The 24,600-nt window shown below is 51.0% G+C and overlaps 6 protein-coding genes across 6 annotated transcripts; 3 read left to right on the top strand and 3 right to left on the bottom strand.

Moving 5' to 3' along the window:
* Positions 1-6,255: 6,255 nt before the first annotated feature.
* Positions 6,256-7,971, bottom strand: AYO21_10655 (hypothetical protein; the record flags this gene model as incomplete). Its single annotated transcript, XM_022660567.1, has 1 exon — positions 6,256-7,971. One exon carries the CDS (start codon positions 7,969-7,971, stop codon positions 6,256-6,258), a length of 1,716 nt encoding a protein of 571 aa, XP_022507147.1.
* Positions 7,972-9,053: 1,082 nt separating this feature from the next.
* AYO21_10654 (hypothetical protein) lies at positions 9,054-10,064 on the top strand (the record flags this gene model as incomplete). The annotated part of the gene is made up of 1 exon (XM_022660566.1): positions 9,054-10,064. The coding sequence occupies one exon, from the start codon at positions 9,054-9,056 to the stop codon at positions 10,062-10,064; it is 1,011 nt and encodes a 336-aa protein (XP_022507146.1).
* Positions 10,065-11,490: 1,426 nt separating this feature from the next.
* On the top strand, positions 11,491-13,109 carry AYO21_10653 (homocitrate synthase, mitochondrial; the record flags this gene model as incomplete). Its single annotated transcript, XM_022660565.1, has 3 exons — positions 11,491-11,584; positions 11,638-11,773; positions 11,837-13,109. 3 exons carry the CDS (start codon positions 11,491-11,493, stop codon positions 13,107-13,109), a joined length of 1,503 nt encoding a protein of 500 aa, XP_022507145.1.
* Positions 13,110-13,459: 350 nt separating this feature from the next.
* On the top strand, positions 13,460-15,519 carry AYO21_10652 (hypothetical protein; the record flags this gene model as incomplete). The annotated part of the gene is made up of 2 exons (XM_022660564.1): positions 13,460-13,791; positions 13,866-15,519. 2 exons carry the CDS (start codon positions 13,460-13,462, stop codon positions 15,517-15,519), a joined length of 1,986 nt encoding a protein of 661 aa, XP_022507144.1.
* Positions 15,520-19,839: 4,320 nt separating this feature from the next.
* Positions 19,840-21,174, bottom strand: AYO21_10650 (hypothetical protein; the record flags this gene model as incomplete). Its single annotated transcript, XM_022660563.1, has 1 exon — positions 19,840-21,174. One exon carries the CDS (start codon positions 21,172-21,174, stop codon positions 19,840-19,842), a length of 1,335 nt encoding a protein of 444 aa, XP_022507143.1.
* Positions 21,175-22,893: 1,719 nt separating this feature from the next.
* Positions 22,894-24,114, bottom strand: AYO21_10649 (hypothetical protein; the record flags this gene model as incomplete). The annotated part of the gene is made up of 1 exon (XM_022660562.1): positions 22,894-24,114. The coding sequence occupies one exon, from the start codon at positions 24,112-24,114 to the stop codon at positions 22,894-22,896; it is 1,221 nt and encodes a 406-aa protein (XP_022507142.1).
* Positions 24,115-24,600: the final 486 nt, after the last annotated feature.

Here is a 24,600-nt window from a genome sequence, read left to right as displayed (position 1 = left end):
ATTCGGATGAGTAACCGGATTAAGAACCTCTAGAACTATATACTCTTTTTACGTAATTATATTCCTATATCTCTTACTAAGAGATAGAATTAAATATAGTAATATCGGCTACCTCCGGATTAGCATTATAATTATAAGTCTTTATTATTAAGGTTCTAAGAGTCCTAGGTATACTAAAGAATTTCTCTACCTATTTACGATAATATATAAAGAAGGAGCCGTATACCCCGACCTATAGTATACTATATTAGCGAATAGCCTTATAAACTATCGAAGAAAGAGCGACTTACATTTCGAGAAGGATCGGGAGCTAGAATTCCTTAATAAGTTTATTAAACGAAGTAGAGCTCGCTACTATTCATTAAGTAAGCTAGCTAAGGAGGTACTTAAGAAGGCCGTACTTATTTAACCTTAGTCTTAATTAATTACTAATCGATTTAGTACTTAAGTTACTTTTAAAGATAGGATACTATATATAGAAAAGCTAGCGTCCGAGGAGATCTAGGCGTTAGTAGGGCGACTACTATAGTCATCCATCTTACCGAAGAAACATCGTTAGAGTACATTCGTAGTACGGAGCTTCTACGAGATAGGTATAGAGAATATTAATGCGAAGGTAACCCGTTTTAATAATGAGTTAAGGAACGTAGAGGTTACAGTATCTTCTAGTCTAGTATCTAAAACCTCTTTAGTCGGCGAGTATAATAAGAGTAGTAATAATAAAGCTAAGGTAGACGAGGTTACGGAAATAGGTTAATAGACTAGAGGTATCCTAAGCGATAGCGAAGCCTTAAATAGTGATTTCAGTCAACCGGTAGGGGTTTAACCTACTATTTAATAGATCCATTATTTCATAGGATCTATAAAATAGTGTCTTCGTAGTTCCTATACTTCACCGTACTATATTTTCGCGAAAATTTCCGGCTAGTACTATAGATTACATCGATTTATAAGGGTAGTATTTTAAGATTACGCCGTGAACGCGATGACTTATATAAGTGTACGTATTAGAGCTTAGACTCGTTTAACAAAATGACCCTCTAGGGCATTTGATTAGTCCGCGCTTCAGCGCTAAGAGGACTAATCAGCGCTTACGCTTGGCAACACCGAGTCTGAGAATCTGAGACAAGGACAAGCAAGAAGTCCGAAGCGCAATTCCTTGGCACGACTTTATCTTGGCATTTGACCTTCTTCCCGTGTCAATGGATGCGTCCTAGAACGGCAAGACACTTCTGGAGCAGGAAATTTTTCACATCCTCACGGCTCTTCCGCACAAAATACACACCCTCGACGGCCAAAGTCCCGCCGGAGTGAGGCTATGGCAGGGTTCATTTGAGCGGGAACCGTTTCCCCCAGCGAGTCCGTAACTGCATTTCCTTCTTGTCGTCCACGAAGCACCCACAATGTCGAGCTCGTTGGCACAACTGCCGAAACACCACGCTGAAGGGAGGTGTGTTTTGAAGACAAAATCTCTTGGTCTGGACGGGTCGTGAAACTTGGCTGTGAGAGGAAGAATACCACAAGCACTTTCCGGCTAGGTTGGCCCCATTCGGGCAGCCAACGACTGGAACTGTGACCGGAGACAAGACAGATACCACTATTGTGATTGGCAGCATGCTTGTCCAGATCCGAGGCTGTCTCAATCCTTCACTCAGGTATTCCGTGTGCCACACCAGTGGCCGACGCCTGATCTCCAGCTAGGACCGCCACCGAGCCCCAGCCGACCTCCAACTGTCGGTATTCCCCACGAATTGACCCCAAATTCTCCACAACAACAGTATGCCAAGTATGATCGTCTCGCCGGATATGGTCATCACGAATTGAACGCCGTCTCCTGGAATACTGGAACGACGCTAATCATGCTGGTTTGTATGTGGAACGGTGGAATACCGCGTCGTGGGATCACGGCAGTTGACGAGCTCCATCTGCCGCCCATCAATTCGCTGTCGACATATCTATGTTACATTTCCCTCCGCGACGGGCAACTGATGTATCAACACGAGGCAGTTCTGCTGTGGCCGTCCCAAGCAAAGGCATTGTCGTTGCTGCTCAACCTGAACAGTCTCTTCAAACAGCATGGCTGCAGAGGTGGTTCGTGCTCCGGCGGACACGGAGAAACAACTCCAAGAGACGGTTGTTCATCTCGAGGATGCTTTGGCTACTCTCAACATCGATCCCAAGGAAGCCGACGAGGCATTCGAGTTTCTTCGAGACCATCCGAATGCCGACGGTGTCACCCAGGAAGCCTTGAGTATTCTGGCCGATGAAACGAAACGGAAGAAGCTCTTGCGAAAAATTGACTGGGCCATTCTCCCGTGCATGATTGCCACTTACTTTCTTCAATTCCTGGATAAGACGACCATCGGATATACTGCAGTCATGGGACTTCGGGAAGATACTCATCTCGTGGGGCAACAGTATTCCGACGTCGCCATGATTTTCGTAAGTTAACCCTGTGAGCGGCAACTGAGCCGGTGCTTCGTGACCTTGCCCACACCGTCGAAGACATTCGTATTCAATCAATGCTGTGGTCTGGTACTAAGACAATGGACAGTACGTCGGATACCTTGCTGCCGAATTTCCCACGCAATATATTTCGCAACGGGTTTCAAGGCTGGGTAAATATCTCGGGGCAAACATCGTACTTTGGGGCGCTGTGCTGGCAGCTCACGCGGCTTGCCAAAACTATGCTGGACTGATGATCTGCCGTGCTCTTTTGGGAGTTTTCGAATCTGTTGTGACACCCACCCTCGTGCTTGTGGTTGCCATGTGGTACAAGAAATCCGAGCAAGGACGAAGGATCTCGTATGTATACGTTTGTAACAGGTGCGGATTATCCTCCCCTTGGTTAGTGCTCTCTCGGCTGACCGGTCGCAAGCTTGACATCCATCTTTGCTGGGTTGGTCTCTTGGGGCGTGTCTCACTCGAAGAACAAGAGCTTTGCAAGTTGGCGCATCTTCCTTCTGACGATTGGTCTTGTGACCGTCGTAGTCGGTGTCATTGTCTTCTTCTATCTGCCAGACTCTCCAGTCAAGGCTCGACGATTTTCTGATGCGGAGAAGGTGGCGACACTCTTGCGAGTCAAGGACAACCAGTCGGGCACGCAGAACGCCAAGATCAAATCGTCTCAATTGCGTTTGGTGTTCAAGGACCCTGGTGTGTGGCTTGTGGCCGTGAGCGTTCTGATGCTCAGTGTTCCGACTGCGATCCCGAACTTTTCCAGCATCTTGTTGACCACGTTCGGGTACAGCGCACAGCAAGCGGTGAGTGACGCTGGGACTGTTAAGCTTGGCTGGGGCCTTGCAATCAAGTGCTTTCCGCTGACTGCAAACAGCTCATACTGAACATTCCTGGCGGGGTGGTCGGAGCCGTGTCAACCATTCTCACTGGATACCTCAGCGATCGTTGGAACGATCGGAGTCTTGTGATGATCATCAGCATTGTACCAACCATTGCCGCATTTGCCATGATGATTGGTCTTGACCCGGGCGGTGTACCGAAGAGCAAAGGGGCATTGCTCTTTGCCCTTTATTTGTGCAACTCATTCACAGCGGTAAGCGGTTTTGTTCTGCTGGTGTTGTCCTGTGGCTAAGAAGTACACCAGGCTTTCATGTTGCTTCTTGTCTGGAATGCATCGAATCTGGGAGGGCATACGAAGAAAGTCACCGTCAATGCCTTGACACTCGTCCTGTACTGTGCTGGCAACATCGCCGGCACCGAATCATTCCGTGCTTCTGAGGCGCCTGGATATATCAGCGGAAAGGCAGCCATCATGGCGTAAGTGGCCCAGAACCAGTAATAGTATTGCTGGATCCCGATGCTGTACTTGTTGTTGTAGCTCGATGCTAATGACCGCTCAGCACCTTGTCGTTCCAAGTCCTGGTCTGCCTAGCTCTGCGATTCCGAAATGACCGGCTCAACAAGAAGAATCGGGAGAAGCTTGCCCTGATGAGCGAGGACGAGAAGGAGACTCTGCGGCAACAATTGGCGTATGCCGACAAGACAGACCGAGAGAATCCGTTCTTTGTCTATACACATTAGCGCTGGAGCTGTGGGAAAGGGACGACGCGGGCAGGGATGGACCGCGATCCTGGCCTGTTTGTTTACCTTTCAGGCTGCGAGGGCAAACACCTTGTATGACACCTGTCGGAAAGATACCGTGCCGAGTTCAAGGATTTTGGAGGTGTTTGAGCTCGTCTAGCCGGCATTGTTCTCTCTGTCTTGGCAAGCCATGTGCTGCTGGATCCAGGATGAAGTCACGGTCCCTTTTGAACGTGAAACTCTTGGGAGGTATTCCTGTGCGGTAGTACCAAGTACTGACGAGGTGTCCTCGTTTGACACTGCAACACGGAACGTCATGACAATGCCCACCTATAGTCGACAGGGTACCGTGTCCAATCCACTCTGTATGCACTATCCACTCTGAGTGTGTACCTGTGACGATGACTCTGCGACCGGGTGGAATATCCATTTATGAACATCTGGGCATGGATAAGGATATGGATATAACAAGTCCTCTGTACATCATTGTCTATCGTCTCGCTGGTTAGCTACCAACGTCAAGAAAGGCAGTGTGGAGAGGCTCCGCTCACTGCCTCCCCTCGGTCTTTCGCCCTCGTGCGAGCTCCGTGATGACTGAGCCACCATCTGATCCTTGTTGCCTACTCGGTACACATCGAGACATGTGGACGGCCCCAAACAAGTCATGATATATGAATCAAAGGGCGTGCGTACAAGGACGATCTCTCTCTCGGCCGGGCGACTCCGTTCAGGGAGGATTGGGTTGTCTGCGTACCGCGTACCCCGTACCTGCGTACCTGCCTGCCTACACATCCTTCTTCCTGCGTGCAACCCCATACGGCACAGACCAGGCAGCCAGGTCAGACGAGAGTCCGGTCCCCACTGGTCGATTGGTCGGTAGGTTGGTGGGTTAGTTGGCTAGTTGGTGAGTCACTCGGGTCGGGCGATACAACGACGCCGGGATGACCCCCTTTCCCCCCTTCCCCTTTCTCCGCCCTGTAGCACTGCACTCGTAAGCTGGAATGCAATGTCAAAAAAGGAAGATGAATGGGTGGAGATATACTCGTAGTTACCTACATAGTTACTCGCTTACCCGCAGTCACCTCGTGGATACAAGTAGATGAATGAGTAGGACGGACATAAGGAGATGGAGATTACGAAAGGGGGGTTTCAGTATATCGAGTAATTATACCTAGGTGCTAGTGCTAGGTAAGCACGAGGTCAAGTATGGTAGGTACGAGGATGTATATTATATGACGTATGTGCATACATAAAATTATGTAACCTAGGTAAAGTAGGTAGGTAGGTGTGTAGGTAACCATTCACATTCTGTACGAGTACCAAGAACCACGTGTCAGATTATACCCGGTGTCTGCACGTGTCGGCACATGTGGTTGTGTGTATTGCCTTATTCTCCTAAAGAATGACGATAAACCAAAGACAGATTCACAGAAAATATTAGATCGGGACTAACTGAGACCGACTCTAGAAACCCCGGACATATCGGAGCGAGTGAGAACGCGAGCCGCGACCACCATTTACCTCCACCACCTCCACCGCTACCAACTGAACCGGGTACAAGGGGAAAACCCAAAAGTATGTACTACAAGTATACGCGTCCAGCAAGGGTTGCAAGGCGAGTGCTGTAATTACCAAGTATACGACAAAAGTAAACTCGGCGAGTCTCGTCCGGGAACTCCAGGTGGCCTCTCCGCGGGTCTAGTTTTACGTTGAGCATCTACGGGAAACGACACCAACGTGAGGTTAACGTACCTCACTGGTGAACAGAATGGCCGAGCGACTCTATTTTATACATACTCCCATGTCATATCGTATGCATCAATACAAAATGCACGTCCAGACGGAGGACCTGCATACCCAGGACATACCCAATCTATACCCAAACCAGCTGTGGAACAGATTCCGTCTCTCGTCCTGTATGATCGCTTTCCCATTGCGCCATCGCCATGCAGAGACCAAACGAAGAGACAATTCCAAGCGCTAGATGAACATGAGACAAAATGCCAGATTTGCAGGCCCCAAATGTGTATCCATGTACCGCCTCTTGATTTCCATCCAATCCTCTAGTGACAATGTCCAACGTGCGCCCCCACAACTGCCAAATCCAGTCAACTTTCCTCGCAGATTTGTTTGATAGTAATTCAAAATTCCATTTTCAAGAGTAGAACTCGTCGAGTTAAACGTTTTGATTCGTATACCAGAACCCCGACATCTTTAAGCAAATTCTTTCTTGTCGCCCGCATTTTCTCCTGCTTCGTGGCGAGGTTCTGCTTCTGACTCGTTCACCCTTTTCTCAAGGACCGCTGGATCATCGTCGCCCAGGTGTGGCTCCGTCTCGGAATGGATACTAACATTCGTCGACCCGGAGCTTGAACTTGACGAAGTCTCTACTCCAATAGGGTCTTCTGCCTTGTCGTCCTGGCTCTCCTCGTCTCGCGGTGGAGGGGGGCCGGTAGGAGCAAATCGGCTTCGTTGTCGAATTGGTTCGCCATATTTGTAGAAGACGAAAGGAATCGGTGCAAGAAGACACGCAACGCCCCCAATTAACGACCCGCCACCACCTACTCCCAGGGCGTTGAACATCTGACTCGTAAAGAGCGGTGCCGCAGCTCCACACGCCGACCGAACGATGGTGTTGGCCGCCATGGCGCTGGCCGTGTACATCAAGTACGTGTCCGTGAGGTAGTTGATGTAAGCCACAAATATAAGGAGGATCGAAGTGGACAAAAAGGTCCCCGCCATGGTGGGAACAATCCAGTGGACGCTGTTAAAGTTCGCCGTCCACGCAAACCAAAACATGGTGCCGGCAAACATGATGCCACCAATCATGGCCACTGGCAATCGGTCTTCGGGTTTACCCGCAATGCCTGCCAAAAGTCGTTTCCGGTCTCGCTTCGAGGTCCAGAAAACAATGGCACCACCTAGGCATGCCCCGATAACTGTGCCGATCAGTGGAAGCTCCCCGACGCCAGAATTCCAGCCTCGCTTCTCCTGAAAGACAATCGGGTAGATGGAAAAGAGCATGTAGAGCAGCAGATAGACCACCGACATGTAGACAGCACAGAGGATAGAGATGGTGTCGAAGAGGATCTGCCACGGCCGTATCAGCGCCACCCTGAACACATCGGCCAGCCGGCGCCCTTCTGCCTCGGCAGGAGCTTGTAGTTGTTGATACTCGGGAACTCCGGTAGCCCGTAGTCGACGGGCTTTGTTGATCAGAACGACCGGGGGAAACGTTTCGGGGATGGTGAACAACAACAATTCGGTCGCTCCGCCCAACCACAACAACACGTAGAACGACCATCTCCAATCTTTAGTGAGCTCTAGGAAGCCGGAAATCACAGGCCCTCCAGAAGGGCCGATGAAGGTCATCATACTGAACAGCGCCATGGCATTGCCGCGTTCAACGGGTCCCCAGACATCGGCAAGCACCCCCGGGGCGTTGGTCAGAGGAGCGCTGGCGAATGTGCCCGTCAACAAGCGTCCAATGAGCAAGGACGCGAAGTTTGGTGCAAAAGCGCACAGGAAGTTGAATGCCACATAGAGTGTGAAGGTTACGTAGAAAACATATCTCCGTCCATAGAATTCCGATAGGGGAGCAAATATCAACGGCCCCGCCACGTATCCCAGCAGAAATAGAGTGATGACGAGACCAGCCGCGGTCATTGACACGTTGAACTCTTCAGCAATCCCGCGCAGGCATCCCGAGGGGCTGGACGAAGCAAATGTGGCATTGCAGACAAGAGTGACGGCCACGAGTGTGCAATACCATCGCCGGCCGGTTGACCATTCTTTGGGGTTTTCGATGTCGCCGGGGGCAAAATCGACCTGACCGTACTGGTTTAGATATGGCTTGATGGTGGGGTCAATCTTTCGAGAACGGTATGGCTTAGCGACAGGTCTGGACAGAATCCTCTCTATCGTCTCCATGGCTGATGGTGCTGTTAGGTTGGTAGTGGTCGTTCTAGTAGCCAAGGGGGGGATGTAAAAAGGGTATATAAGGCATGGAGCACGCCATAACGAAAGATATGTTCAAAATGTGAACCCTGGCCCGCTCCAAGATTTCGGGTATACGGCACCATGGGCGCAGCGACTGCGTATCGAACGTCCTTTTCTGGTCCCCTAAACAACCCACAAAAAGCTTAGCACGTCATGATTTTTACACCCCGGCGCCCTTGTTGATTTCCACAGGTTGTTGGGCCTGTAGGGGAGGCGAGGCTGGCCACCACCATTGGTGGGCGGATGGCCCATCGTCTCCTTCACAGCAACGGATTTTGCATCTTGTTTTCCCATGTGAATGTTGGTAGTTCGGAAGATCGACCGTCGTTGGGATATGCCCCTGTCCTTAGAGCCAGCCTCTGTGGATCTCTCTGCTTCGTGGCCTGCTTCAAAAATACTGGGTTAGGACAAAGGTGAGATGAATCACGGCCGAGCAATCCAGCCATCCATCCGATCTGGCACCTAGCCCATTACCACTGGTACGGTATGGAGTACGGAGACCCGGGAGCATTTTTGCACTTCCTTCAAGGTCGATACCATGTCTCCAGGGCATGCCCAAGCCCCGGCGATAGTTAGCTGGTGGGGGTCAGATCGCAATTCGGACCCTTATTTGAGCCGAGCATCGTCGAACCACCACCGATTAGTCTTCCCATTCGTAACCATTATCTCCTTTGATGTTTGAACCGAGGTGGCAATTCAGTGAGGGTGTCGGAGTATATAGACTCCGGTCCGCATCTGGTTGTCGCTCTTATCGCACATGGTTATCCTTCAGCCTTGTATAAGTACGAGGTACTTGATATCAGTCAGCAAGTCCCCAGAGCCCCAGCTAGGCCCCCTCTCGGCCGTCATATCCGCCAAACGCGGACTGGTGGGTTTGTGTACAAAGCATGGTCGGTAGAGGGGTTATCGGAGTCTCGATCGGCCAATCTCCGGGTCCTTTTGGTGGGCATTGATTGTGACTTTCGATCTTGTGCGGTTTCACGCTTTTTGCAGGGCTGGCCTTTGCTGGGACTATGGATAACTCACCTCGAATCCTCCTCTTTGGGGCTGGAAGCATAGGGGCCGTTTTCGTGTATCAATTCCAGCGTGCTGGTTGTCAGGTCACAGCAGTGTGTCGGTCCAACTATGACAGGGTAAAGCAGAAAGGCTTCACGCTCCACAGCAAGCGATTTGGAGACGTGCAGTTTCGTCCAGACCTGGTTGTTAGGCGTGTAGCTGAGTGTCCAGAGGATGTCGCCTATGATTTTGTCTTCATTGCCACCAAATCGTTTCCCGGGTCGAAACCGTCTCTGAGCGACTTGATCCGTCCTGCCGTCCATGGTCGACCTCAGACTGTCATTGTACTCGCTCAGAATGGAATTGACATCGAGGATGAGGTGGCTCAGGCATATCCGCAAAATCCGCTGCTGAGCTGTGCTGTCTACCTCCCGGCCACGCAGACGGAACAGGGCATAATTGAGTATCCTGAGATGCTGAATCTGCTTGAGATTGGCACCTTTCCCTCGACCGCCCCAGCATCCCACAAAGCAGCCGCAGTCAGGCTGGCGGAATTGGTGATTGCAGGCGGGGGCCAAGCCGAAGTCCACGATGATATTCAGATCGCTCGTTGGGGCAAGATCATGCTGAATTGTGCCTGGAGTCCCACCTGTGCTCTTGCAATGTCTACCGACGCGGACTTCCTGCTTTCATCCTCTCCCTACTCTTACGACCTGGTGTGGTCTATTATGAAAGAAATCATCGAGCTGGCAAAGAAGATGGGAATCCCAAACGTGGACGAGACGGTTGCGAAGAAGAAGCTGGCTATTGGCACACGTCGGGCAGAAACGCGGCAGGGGAGGGAGACGAGTATGGTGCAGGATGTCAAGCAAGGCCGGCTGTTCGAGGTGGAAGCGATCGTGGGTAACACTGTCCGACTCGGGCGGAAATGGGGAGTCGACATGCCTCTAACGGCGATGCTGTACGCCCTGACCAAAGCAAGATTTGATGCCATGGTGCGGGAGCAGAAAGGAGAAATCGATCAGTGATTTTGTCAGTTACAGACCAACACGTCCCTGCCTCTTTATAGACCTCGCCGGCTATTTTCGTGGCGAGGATCAAATGCTCGGAGCGCTTGCTATACCTGTCACTTGAAAGGCAGCTCTTCTCCTGCGCCACGCTTGGTGAGATCTACAGTCTCTGTCAGACTGAAGAATAGAGTGTGGCCACTGTCTACCATCTCCTCCCAGGTCCTCTGGTTGGAACCTCTCTTTTATGGCGCCCCATTCGCGACTGCAACCATCTCCCTCTGTAAATCTGCATTGTCTTCTTCACAGATCAAAAAGCGGATATAGGGATGAACACATCATGGCAACCGAGGTGAGTCCTCGTGATCGACTAAAGCCAGGGCTACGGCTTCGCATTGATATCCGTGCTTCGCGAGCGCATCCATCAGTGTCTCGTACTCGAGAAGCGAACGCTACGTACCAGGCACGAACAAGAACGAGAGTTTTGTCATTTCTCTTGCTTGGACATACCCTGGAAGTTTTTTCTCGGGATGGAAATGCTCGTGCGCCCGGTTAGATAGCATGAAACCTGCGTCAGGCGTCCCTGGATAAACGCTGCCAACTCTACATATTACAAGGATCCGTCGCGTACACCTTCATCAGCCTCAAGTTGTACAACCAAGTTTGTAATTCAGCGAGTAAGTCTTTTCACCGTGCCATTTCTGATATATAACCGAGCTCGATACTTCCCCTCCATTGTAGCAACATAGAGCCAGGACCATGGAGTATATGATATTCTCGACAAGTGTCTCAGAGAACCAGGATTCTCGAGGCTGGTAGAACAAGGCTGCAAGCAAAATCTCGGCCTCGTCAAAAAATCCCGAGGTTGGGGTTCATCACGTGACGACGTCAAAATGCGCACAGTACGAGGTAGAGGTAGAGTTAGAGAGAGATGAATAGGCGAGATGAATCATTACGACGGGTAGAGTGAGAGCAAGAGGACTTCAAATCCATAATGAGCGCCAGGAAAGCGTGGGACAAGCATAATGAGCCATTGAAAGAGCTGAAAAGAGAAAGAGAAAATTTTTGCCCAGCAAACCCAGTTACTAGTGAGGACCGAGACCGGAGACGAAGAGAAAAATGATGCGCCCTCCCCGCAACTGCGAGCAGCCTCAGACTTTTCCCCCTCCAACACAGTCTGCATCCACAATTCACTCCCACTTTTTTTCTCTCTTGCTTGGTCGAATTTCTCGCTCGCTGCGGTATCGTCTACCCTGCTATCATCTCCGTCAAATCACCGGCTCGCCAATTTGACTCATTATTCCTTTTCCCCAGACCTACATTTACTCCCTCCTCACCGCTCACCTTACTTTCTGTTTTTCTACCCTGATCTCTCACCTGCTCTTGGTAGATACCAAATACTTTCTCTGACAGCTTGCACACTCGCTTCTCTTCTTCACCTTTCAAGATGTGTCCTTCAGCCGACGAGGTTGAATCAAACGGTGTCAATGGACAGACCAACGGCACCAATGGCCATGCAAATGGCGTGAATGGCAATGCCAGTATGCCAACCCACACCCTGCGTAGTGATTTTTTTTTGCTCACGAAGTCGCAGGCCACCCGGGTTACACTGGAATCAACACAACCCCCACTCCCCGAAACGCCAGAAATCCTTACATGCCCGTGGGCGACTTCCTCAGCAACGTTGGCAGATTTAAGATTATCGAGAGCACATTAAGAGAAGGCGAGCAGTATGTTGAAAAAAGAATTCCCCTTTTGAAAAACGGGTAGATGCTGATTGTGTCTGCAAATAGGTTTGCAAATGCCTACTTTGACACCGCCAAGAAGATCGAAATTGCAAAGGCTCTGGACGAGTTTGGTGCAGACTATATCGAACTCACCAGCCCTGCTGCCTCGGAGCAGTCTCGCAAGGACTGCGAGGCCATTTGCAAGCTCGGCTTGAAGTCCAAGATTCTCACTCACATCCGCTGTCACATGGACGATGCGAGAATAGCTGTTGAGACCGGTGTCGACGGCGTCGACGTTGTGATCGGCACATCATCCTTCCTGAGAGAGCATTCTCATGGCAAGGATATGACTTACATCAAGAACACCGCTATCGAGGTGATCAATTTTGTCAAGTCCAAGGGCATCGAGATTCGGTTTTCCAGCGAAGACTCATTCCGATCTGATCTCGTCGACCTGTTGTCGCTCTACCAGGCTGTTGACAAGGTTGGTGTGAACCGGGTGGGTATTGCCGACACTGTCGGATGCGCTTCTCCTAGACAAGTTTATGACCTCGTCCGAACACTACGCGGTGTTGTCAGCTGCGATATTGAAACCCACTTCCACAATGACACTGGGTGTGCCATTGCCAATGCCTATTGCGCCCTCGAAGCCGGAGCTACTCACATTGATACTTCAGTCCTCGGCATTGGCGAGCGAAACGGCATTACTACGCTTGGTGGACTCATGGCACGGATGATCACGGCCGATCGCGACTACGTCAAGAGCAAGTACAAGTTGGAGAAGATCAAGGATATCGAGGAGTTGGTTGCCGAAGCGGTCGCCGTCAACATCCCCTTCAACAACCCCATTACCGGTTTCTGTGCCTTTACCCACAAGGCCGGGATCCACGCCAAAGCTATTCTGGCCAACCCAAGCACATATGAGATCATTGACCCTTCAGATTTCGGTATTGGACGATATATCCATTTCGCATCTCGCCTGACTGGGTGGAACGCCATCAAGTCAAGAGCACAGCAGCTCAAGATTGAGATGACAGACGCACAGTACAAGGAAGTCACAGCAGCCATCAAGAGACTGGCTGACATCAGACCCATTGCTATCGACGATGCGGATTCGATTATCCACGCTTACCACCGCAATGTCAAGCTGGGCAAGAAGAACCCCGGAAACGAGGTTGAACTGCCCAATATGACGGAAAAAGAAAAGAGACTGCTGGCAGAGAAGCAGCAAGAAGATCAGGCAGTACCGGAGAAGAGACGTTTAGAGGAGACTGTTGACGACCAGATCGCGACAGAGCAGGTTGTCAAGAAGGCCAGAACGACGGGTGTTTCGGCATAGACAGCGGATGGAAAAGGAGACGCGTGGCATTATTTTCGGAGTTTAGGTTATCTGAAGAAACAGCCTGAGTTATTTCCAGAGATGAGGACGCCTATGCATTAAAAAATTTGTTAGAGCCCAGCTGGATTTGCACATAGCACCACCTAAACGACAGCTGAAGGCTTGACTTGGGAAAATAAAAGCAAAACAGGAACAAAAAGGTCTCCATAGACGAGAGTGTACGTCAATGATACAGATGTTTTTGACCAATCATCAGGTCTGGTCTCATGACCGGCTGGGCGTATCGTGTCTGGGGAATATTCTATACTTGATAACTGTACACGCAAACCACGCCCGTAACGAAATACGAGATGGATGTCTCCGGAAAATCGATTCGCCGACACCCGGTATACGAGGAACGAAGCGACGTCAAGCTGCGGAGAAGGACGTTGAAGCGAACATATGAAAATGCGCCGTGGCTGTCGTCACATTTCTGTGACGGAAAAAGCGCCAGCTGCCCTCCCGGTCCCCGTCTCGAAATCGCTCGCAATCCAACTTTTTTCTATGTCTCGTCGATGACCCAGAAACTCGGTCCCATCATGGGCGGCTCGTCTCCTCTTCCCCTCAGTCTGCAGAGCAAGTTCCAGCGAGCTCGAGCTGGTCATTTGGCTCGGCTGAGAGACTACCAAGGGAATTTCAACATGTATGTCCTGCTTGAGATGGTGCTGTGCTGGATGTTCTGAAATTTCAGTCAACTAATCCCCGACACCTGCGCAGACTCCGTAATGTAATCTTTATCTTCTTCGTCCTCCGCATCCTTCGGCGATCATTCTACTTCCTCCGGGGTCACGGCCTCCTCGGCTCTCTCGCGCTGCTTTACCACACCACGCACAAAACACTCTACAGAATCTTCCTCAACCTCCCCGGCGTGCGGTCAAAGGTCGCCAGGCAACTCGAGGCGGCACGAAAGGACCTCGAAGATAAACTGGCGCCCAACGATCCCGGCGTGAACCGATACCTGCATCTCCCAAAGGAGCCATGGACCAAGGATCAGTTAAATACCGAATTGGAGACGTTGGCATCGATGAAACGCACGAGGTGGGAAGAAGGCAAAGTCTCTGGCGCAGTCTACCACGGCGAAGAGGAGTTGTTGGACATTCAGTTTCAGGCCATGCGGTCCTTTAGTGTGGCCAACCCGATCCATGCCGACGTGTTTCCCGCTGTCCGCAAAATGGAAGCTGAAATCGTGGCGATGGTACTCGCCATGTTCAATGCTCCCGAGACAGGTGCTGGGGTGACAACCTCGGGCGGTACAGAGTCAATCCTAATGGCCTGCCTGTCAGCAAGGCAGAAGGGCTATGCAGAGAAGGGCATCACAGAGCCAGAAATGATCGTTCCGCATACCGCGCATGCTGCGTTCCACAAGGCAGCATCGTATTTCAAGATCAAGCTACACATTGTCCACTGTTCGGCGCCGGAGTACATGGTCGACATATATCGCGTTCGCCGTCTGATCAACCCTAACACAATCCTCCTTGTGGGAAGTGCCCCGAACTACCCGCACGGGGTTGTGGACAACATCCCGGCTCTCTCGAAACTTGCCGTGACGTACAAAATCCCCTTGCATGTGGACTGCTGTTTGGGATCCTTTCTTATGCCGCACCTCTCCAAAGCTGGGTTTCCCTCACCCTTCGCCGAGGAGGGAGGGTTCGACTTCCGCCAACCGGGAGTCACGTCCATATCTGTGGATACGCACAAGTACGGCTTTGCTCCCAAGGGAAATTCGTGCGTCTTATACAGAAACCGGCAGCTACGAGAATATCAATACTTTTTATGTCCGGAGTGGTCCGGCGGTGTTTATGGAAGTCCCTCCATAGCTGGCTCTCGGCCTGGAGCGCTGATAGCTGGATGCTGGGCCAGTATAATGGTCGTGGGCGAGAAGGGTTATATCGACGCCACGAATAAAATCGTCACCACGAAACAAACGATTGAAAACGCCATCAAGGAACACCCTATCCTGAAATCGGCCTTGGGAATATTGGGCAAACCGATGATTAGTGTGGTGGCGTTTGAATCGCTCGACCCTCAAATATCAATCTACGACGTCGCCGACGGGATGTCCAAGAGACAGTGGCATCTCAACTCGCTCCAAGATCCCCCAGGAGTGCACGTCGCCGTGACCCTACCCATGACGAGACCCGGGGCGGTGGACGGACTGATCGATGATCTCGTCGCGGTGGTCAAGGAAGAGAAGGAGAAGATTGTGAGCCAGCAGGTTACCGGTAGCGGAGTTGTTGGTGGTGCTGTAGTGAAGAAGGACAAGGCCAAAGGGACCAGCGCCCAATTGTATGGCGTTGCGGGAAGCTTGCCCGACAAGAGCATCGTCGAAAAGCTCGTCGTGGCCTACCTGGATACGTTGTACAAAGCCTGAGAAGATGATGTTGTTGGCCAGGTACGACAGTTCAAGGCGAGCCACGATGTGATTTGGCGTATCGATGGCATGTCGTCCTGCTGCTGGCATTGAATATCAGAGGATGGGTTTGACACGCTGTCACTTGAGCCGTTAATATCCTCACCAGCCTTTTATTCTGACTGCTTTCTCATTCCGATTCTCCTTCTCCATCTATGAGTACATATATAGCGGATTTCAATGGACACGCCATCGCCGAACCCGTACCAGAACATGCACTCTCCAGAACACTATATACCATACTCTACACACCATACCTCCCATATTCTATATATTCAGCACGTACACACCTATCTGAGTGATCGATATCACGAACGTAATTCACACACACAGGACAAAGATAGTGGGGACTGGATTCAACACGTAAAATCTGACAAGATGGTTTTTTTCTTCTTTCATTATCCCCGCCATCATTCGTGACGATAGAAACGGGCCGACGCTGAGTCGCAAGTGTTATTACAAGGATATTCCATTATCGTGCAATGCGGATAAAGATGGAGAAATGGATCTTCGTCCACAGCGGCGGTGCCACTCGGAAACCCGCAAAATCAATTCAACCTTCTCCCCCTTCTTCCGCCCGTGTCATGTATGGCCCTCTAGTGTGATGATGTGATATAAATTTATTTCCGCGCGCAAAGTCCCGATCTCTGAAAAATTCCCCACAATGGTCTCATGGTCGGCGCCGGAACAGAAACGTGATAAAAAGTCGGCAACATCTCGCTCGCTCCCTAACGCCCAGGTTTTCTTTTGTTTGTAGCTCCATCTGATCAGTTTCGCCATGCTCGGAAGTCCCGTTCGTAGCAAAGACATGGTTGGAAAAGGGCAGAAATGTCAAGTTCAAACAGTAGAGTGAGGAGTCACAAACGCCGTAGGTCAATCGACATGAACATGAAACAGCCCACGAGGGCATTTACATGATGATTTGGGGCACTGGAGAAGTCTGATTAGCGTTTGTCCTGTTCGGTTTCCACAAAACGACTTACCCTCGACATTGGCCTTGATGCTCTTGTGAGGGAGAACACTGCCACCGTTGACGTAGATCTCGTCCCCAATGGAAACGTCGTCACCCAGAACAGTGACATTCTCCAGACGAGCCCAGCGACCAACGGTTGATCTCCAGCCTGGAACTCAATTAGCTCATAGTCTTGAGACTTCTCCAACTGGTGAATACGTACCGATGATTGAGGACTTGACCCAGGCGTGGTCCTTGACCTTGCTGTCCTCCAGCAGCACGCATCGCTGCAAGCGAACACCATCACCGACCACACAGCCAGGTCCAATGACGACGTTGGGGCCAATACGGCAATTCTTGCCAATCTTGGCTGTGGGGTCCACCAGGACGTTTCCACCGTAGACGTAGGGTTCCGAGTGAGGGACCAGCTTCTTGGAGTTGGTTTTCGCCAGCGAAGACAAGTACAAGCAGGTTCCACTCAAAAAGTCCTTGGGTTGACCGACATCCATCCAGAAACCGTCCAAGTCGAACGAGTGCAGTTGACCGTCTTTGCAGATGGCAGGGAAGGTCTCTTGCTCGATCGAGGTGGGGCGCAGCTCGATTCTCTTGAGAATAGAAGGCTTAAAGATATAGATACCGGCGTTGATGCGGTTGCCGACGAACTCGACGGGCTTCTCGACGAATCGGTCGATTCGGGAAGGATGGTTGGGCTTGTGCACAATGACACCATATTTGCTGGGCTCTTCGACCTTTGTGACGACAATGGTGCCCTCCTCGCCGTGGGAGTCGTGGAAAGCAGCCAGTTCCTTGAAGGGGTAGTTGCAAATGACATCCGAGTTCAGTACGAAAAAGTTAGAGTCATCCTTTCCCAGGATCTTCTCGGCCAGTTTGAGGGGACCGGCAGTGCCCAGGGGTTCGGATTCGACCGAGAATGTGATTTTAACATTGTACATATCCTCATACTTCTTCAACGCATTCGTCATGACATCGGGTCTGTAATTGACGGCCAGGACAATGTCGGTGACACCAGCGGCAGCGAGAGCCTCGACCTGATGCTCGATCATGGGCCGGTTGGCAAACTCGACCAGCGGCTTGGGGAGAGTGAGGGTCAAAGGACGCAATCTGGTGCCGAAGCCACCAACGCTGCGAAGGACAGGGTTAGTCGAGGTGGAAGAAAAAGGGGGAGAGCGACGTGGTCGTACAGAATGAGGGCTGTTGCACGAGCAGTCAGTAACATTCACCAGAAGATGAGGGGATGTGAGATGAGACGGCATGGCTTACCTTTCATCTTGAATCGGGACGAGACGTCGACTGAGGATGAGGTGTCGACGAAGACAGGAGGTAGTGAACGGTCTTGGTGTGGTCAACAAAGAATGAAACGTAGTTCAAAGACTACTTTGTTGATGTGCAGGCGGGTCCGGTGAGGTATGTTGTGGGAGAGACGAACTGGTTCAAAGAGCAGAAGCCTGTGGACAAAGTCTGGGTGAAGGGTGGTGTTATATGAGGGCGTCTTTGTGCGGCGTTTTGCTCAATGTCACTCAAGAATTAATTGTGTTCCAAATCAGCCACAGTGTTTGATTTTGGGAGAGGGAAGGTGAATCAATAGTAGTGGGCGCAGGGTCACGACTCGCGCGGTCAGTAGTGACGCCCCCCACCTTGGGTCACTTGTACAAGTAGGGACATAGTGCCAGGGCCCCAAGGCCACCGTGGCCAGTTGGGTGGTGAGCCTCAGCTTTGGGTTTACCCAAGCCACTGCCGCGGATGGGTTTTAGTTAAAGAGGTTAATTGAGTAGGTGGGGTGGGTAGGGTGGGCATCCCTGCAACAGTTCTCCGACTGTTAGCCAGGCATGCCAAAAGTAATGCCAGAGGTACCTCCGCGACTGGGTGGCGATCTCTCAACGCGTGTCCCCTACGCGAGAGAGAAGCCCTCAAAAAAATTCTATCGTCCCCTTAGTTTATCGATAAGGCTCAGCTCGGCAAGCACCTAAAAGTCAACTACGACTAAACCCGGTCGAACAAATCTTAGCGGAAACGCCCATTGACTACCTACTAGGTGCCTAGTAAAGTGACCCCCTGCAATCTGCGAGCACTTAGTCAGTCCTTATGAGGCATTTGGTGGTAACTTCTCGGGGTGGCCAAGGAGAAGTGAGAAGTGGTGTTGAGCCACCATGAGCCCTCCCGGGGATGCAAATCTTGTGCGTGTCTGCATGCAATTTCGCACTCTCCCTCCGGAAGCGGACCCTTTTTTACTCGTTCTTGTACCGATGTTCGAGATACCCGGTAGACATTCAAAGTCTGGAACCCTTGGCCCTTTTTTCTTCATTCTACCCCTTTTAGTTATAATGCCCTCTACCGTGTACAAACAGGCGCAGGCTCAAGTACATGTACCTAGAAATAAGGCACATCTTAATCAGTCCACTCATCACGCAATAACGCCAACACGCCGACCCAGACGCTCCTGCGATTGGTTTGGTCTTTGACTGCTGCATTGAGTACCGAGTACTTGACCGCTTCGTGGGCTTCTTTTTTTTTGTACCTCGTGATTGAATATGAAATAGCAAGGCGCCCGTAGGCCCGTGAGGCGGTAATTGGGATTGTCCTGGTTCACAACCCACAAGGTGACAAGCACATAAGCTACTCGGTTCTTTGGACTTGGACAAAAAGTAAAGACACACAAGTCCCTCTCTCCTTTTGGCACTTGCTGGTCACGAGGCCATTTACTTACCCATCTCCTCCTCGTCTTGTTCTTCTTTTCTTGGTCTGAAGATTTTGATGATATTTTTAGTGTCAAGCACTCGCCACTCACCAATAATAACATTGTACCTCGTACTTCATGTCTCTAACGTCGCGATGCGATTCGTCAACACCAGCTACCTTCTCTTCCCTCATACTTGGACAGAAAGTACGTGTACTCGGAAAATACCCTCTTGGGGGAATTAATTCCTTCTGCTATTTTCCCTCAATCATCTCTTTTGATAATACTACCTAATGTACATATTACTTGCATATTGGGTCACGGCACAAGAACATGACTCGTACACCCAGATCTCGAAATGTTTCTTCGCCGGCAGAGTATTGCTACCACCACTTTAGACTATATATACGCCGCGCAATGATACCAAAACCTATCCAATGCAGTCATGTCTCGTGACTATTACTACAATACACGGGAAGGGCGAGAGCACAACCTCCCGAATGCCCCCTTTGCCATCTCAGTCCTTCTGTGTTGCTGTTATTACATCCTCCAGGTTCAGAGTTCCCAGCCTTCGTCAAAGATCGCCGCAGATCTCTTGTCTCGTAGATCCTCGTGGTCCTCGTCTTCTTTCCATTCATGGCGTATCCTCAGGTAAGAACGCATAGCCGTATCCAGCCTTGTTCTTCCTTCCTCTTTTGCCTCCCGGTGGTGTTAATCCACCCTCCATCCCTCCCTCTCGTTCACCCACAAACTCCATTAGCCAATCCCTCACTTTCTTCACCTTCAACACCTGCGGGTCCTTTCCCACATTGGCTGTCCGGAGGTTGCTCACCGAATATATACCAGCCAAATCGTCGTCATCCACTTTCTTGCGGAACAACAGATCGATCTTGGTGACATCGCCCTTTAGACTCTGCCCGTGTACTTTGCCTCGGAACGAGCTGAGTGCCACGTTCTGAAGCAACACCACATCACGAGGTTTCATAAACCGCAAACTTCGACGTAGGATGCTTCGGCTCCCTTCCGGGTTCGCATTGGCGCCGTCCTTCCAGTTCACCCGCATTTCTTTTGGCAACCACATGGAGATTGGAAAGCCGGATTTCGTGTCGTCACCCACCACCATCTCCACAAGGTCCACCTCCTTCGGTCGGCCATATTTGGCCCCTGTGATGACCGTTCTTGGCGGCGCAATGGAAATAATGCCCACAATCAAGTTGACTGTCATGGTTTGCGGCGAGATGCTCTGCAAGTACCTTGCATTCGGAATGTCTTGCAGCTCACTCAGCGTTTTCGGTCTCGGCGCTTGACTTAATCGTCTCTGAGAGGGAGTCCGGATTATTCCCCCAGGTGTACCGGGTACCTGCTGTGCCGAGAACATTTCCTCGTTCGATTCATAGGTGGGCGTGCCAGGGGTGATGGAGTCGGAGAAGTGTGAAAGTTGGGATGATGGGATGGCTTCGTAGATGGAAAAGGAATGGTCGTAGTACTCGGATAGAGGCCCTCCGTCGGATGTATTGAATGCGCCCGTGCCGTTGGAAGCGGTATCTGGGATAGACGAGGAACCGCCGGAGAGTGAAGGTTGTGACTGGGCCTCACTAATGTCACTGCTTGGTGTAGATGCGCCGAGTAATTCGGAAAAGGAAAAGAATTCGGCGCCGCTCTGGTCAACCTCATTGGCCTCATCCTGTTGCTTCCCTTGGTGCGGGAAGGCAATGCCTGGCGCCGTCGGGCGTGCATCAATGTTGAGTTTGGGCAAAATCGGGCGCATCTGGAGCTTCTGCGTTGTAATCTGTCGCCATTGGGCACCAAACGCTTTGGATGAGGGCGATAATGGGGTCTGCGAGTTGGGTAGTTCGTTCTTGTGGGAGAGAGATTCGACGTGGGTAGAAGCCGGCAGAAGAGATTTCTCGCTCCAGTCGAGCTTCGCTGACTCGGGAGCTCCCGCCAGGATGATCATCCGGCTGGTCATGTACTGATTGAACGAGTCGTAGTTCTTTTGGGAACGTCGCTGACACGGAGAGGGAGCCCAGAGCTCCAAAGAATCTCTGCCGCTAAATTTGTAGTCGGTCAATTGGGAAAGTCCGGGTGACGTTGGGCGATTTTGTCAAAGGGAAATTATTTTCCCCCCTCGAAAACCCGGGATTCGTTTTTGGTCAGACCGTGACACAGTTCCAAGATTTACTCGGGTAGTTGAGCCCAAATACCAAGACTGTAAGAGCCAAGGATAGACCAAATAGAGCCTCACGAAGTGTCCCCGCAGAGATTCAAAGCTATACGAAGAGCTCGATTCGAGATCTCGGGGAAATAAAAAAGGATTTTGAGGAGAGGGAGTTGAACTGTGGAGGCGGATGTGGCGGATGATCCCAGTAATTTGTAGTTTGCTGGTGCCTTGATGGCTTGGGTAGCTTGTCGCTTGTTTCCTGGTGACTGTTAGGCTCAGTGAAATTGTCCCCGGTGAGCCTTGACGCTAGGGGGGCAAAAAACTTGATCAGTCTGTGCCTGATCTCGACCTGCAGTTGCATTCGACGCGTTAAATTCCAGACACCACCACCAGACCCTGTCACCCAGATCAATTGGTTCAATTGCTGGTGCGTGAGAGTCTCCGGATGATGTGAAAATCGACGGTCTATTTTGTGGCGCGTGATTAGGCAGGGAAGATGAGCAGCGCCGCAGGGACAAATCACAACAAGTCCTTTGTTTTCCCGAGCTCTTTTTCTGGGGGAAAGACAGAGAGGGAGGCGTATGAGGGAGCGAGAGGGAGAATAAAGAGTCGGTGACGAAGAGAGGAACCATGGGGAACAAGTAGATGGGACCCGGTATGCAGCTTGAGGATGTTGATCGATCGTAGGGGGTTCAATTGGCGTCGTCGGCTTCTGCCTTGCGGGATGTGATTGGTGAGTGGCACTGACTGCGCAGCTTCGAAGCCAGAAAAATGCATTGGCACCATCGGGGGCTTCAAGTTTGGTTGGGACGCCAAGTCAGATCCCCAACAAAGAAAAATCGCGGGTTTTTTTGGGTGCGTGGATGCGTGGATGCGTTTCCCCAGAATTAAATTTGTCCCGCGGATCCAATCTACACCAGTAAGAATACAATTAGATGGACGGGACGCACTCCAGGTGAGCCGAGGTGTCAGACACAGGCAACAGGCTGCAGCATTTTGGGGGGAAATACGAGATACGGTGGAAATGGTTGGGAAGCTGCAGGGCAAGGAGGGGTACATGCAGACGGGTACTTGCTCGGTACCTCGTACCTACTAATAGACAGGTACCTACAGGTATACGGTACCTCGATTTTTGTGACATTCACTAGCAATTTCAGGTACCTGATACTTGTGGATGTGCCACAGTGTCTTCATTACCAAGTCAACCCCTCGACAGCTCAACAAAGTGGCCTAAAAAGGCTCTTGGGAAACAACAGGCTCTTTGTTACTGGGATTGCAATCGTCAAACTCGTCATCACCTCTCACCATCTGCAGAAAACCGCCAGCATGAACCAGTAGTAGAGGCAAGCTCACCATCTGTTATCCATCATCTCATCACAGCATCTCTGCAACTACATATTCTTGGTTTTAATCTATCGTTAGCTCTTTTCTTAGTATCCATGATATGACCACCTCCAAACTCCATGCTTTTAGGCCTAAGAAATACTCTGCTTCCTTTTTTCGTCCTCGGGTCGAATCTTCTATGGTTTAGTCGTCGAATTTGAACCCCTTTCCACCACTTATGTCAATGGCTCCTCCACGATAGCTGCCCCGCTTCTTCTTGTTCTTCTCTTTGGTGAACCCTTTGCCCCGTGTGACAGACAAGTCTTTGTATGCTCGTTCGGCATAGTCATAGCTTCGGTAGGCATTGCTGATATGAGAATCTGCCGTTGCCTGGGCTGACAGTTGTGCCAGCGGAGTTGGCCTCGCGCCTTCATGCGCCTTCTTGGTCGCTACCGCCTGCTTTTTCCCTCTGTTTATCGTTGCGTCGGCTTGTCTGGCAGATGACTCGTTTGGCTCAACAACATCTCCTGTGACTGTTCCCGATGATGAATCAGATAGACCGTCGGCGGCATTATCGAGCTTTACATGTCCCTTGGATACATCTGTGCTCATTGCTCCGCTCTCCACTTCGTCTTCCCCGCTGGATGAGTCTTTGGCATCACCCGAGTCTTCCTCGGAGCTCGAGGAGGATACATTGCTTGAGGAACTCTCGTCCTCGTCCTCGTTGGCCTCAATCTTGGCTCGCTTTGACGGCCGATCATCCGAATCCGAATCCGAATCCGAAGAAGGCGATTCTGGCGAGCTGGATCGTGCCTTCCGCTTGAGGGTCGGGGCTTTTTCGCCATCGTTCGAGGTATTTGAAGACTTCTTCCGTGGGGCCTTGGCTTTTGCTTTGGCGCCAATCTCTCGCTCATCGTCGGCATCGCTATCGGAGGACACCGATGAAGAGCTTGACGGGGACGAATCTCTCTTGCTGGGCTTGGCTCTCTTCGATTTAGACGCTGGCTTTGTCTTCAACACGTCTTCATCTGTCCCTGAGTCGGACTCGGACTCTGAAGTGGATGTGTCCCCGCTGCTCTTGACCGCATCGCTCTCTTCACTGCTACTTGCACTGCCAGACTCTGAGTCTGACCCTGACATCGCGTCCTCGCTCGAATCCGAGGTGGTGCTATCTGAAGAGTGCTGTGTAGATTGTAGCGCCTCTTGCTTGTTCCAGTTATCAACAATCTCTTGTAGATTAACACCATCTTGTGAATCCGCGACGCTAACGACTTCCACCGACTGCTTCATTCGTTTGAGGTCTTTCTGAAAGGCCTTGACAGCCGAGTGAAATCCATTTTCAGCGAGGAACGAGGATACAAGAGAAAGAACCTGGGTAGACGGCTTGGATGCGTCGCGACTGGATTCTGTTGAGGCCGCCTTCATCTTGGACAAGCACTGAAAATTGACTCGAGACGTCAGCGGTCGCCTGACGGCGCGAAAAGCAGCAGAGTGCTAAACTGAGTGCTGGGAGCTCAGCGAAGCCTAGTTGATCGAGTAAGAAGGTCTAGGACAAGTGAGACAAAATTCACAGTGGCAGGTGTTGACTGCGAGACAGTCGCACTTGACCTTGGAAAATAATTTTCTCCAACAAAAAGTTGTAACGACCATTCTCGGAAAGTGCGGCGAATGCGTGCGGAGAAATTTCACTTTGACCCTCTAGCCCTCGTAGCCTGCTATGTATGTACACAACCAACAAGTCCTCGAATCGAGAGAAGGGCGTCTTCACTGTTTAGTTCTTGTATACTGTGTATGCTTCTGACTACACATCGGCCGACTTGGTGTCCTCTTGGCAGATGTTCACCATGGCCACAGACTGTGCGACTTGAGTCGTCCATTATCGCCTGCGAGAACGGAACAATCTACCCCTGT

The sequence above is a fragment of the Fonsecaea monophora genome (genome assembly GCF_001642475.1).
Source record: "Fonsecaea monophora strain CBS 269.37 chromosome Unknown Scaff126, whole genome shotgun sequence".
Lineage (NCBI taxonomy): Eukaryota > Fungi > Ascomycota > Eurotiomycetes > Chaetothyriales > Herpotrichiellaceae > Fonsecaea > Fonsecaea monophora.
The sequence above is the reverse complement of the archived record's forward strand: the minus strand, read 5'-3'. Positions and strand labels throughout refer to the sequence as shown.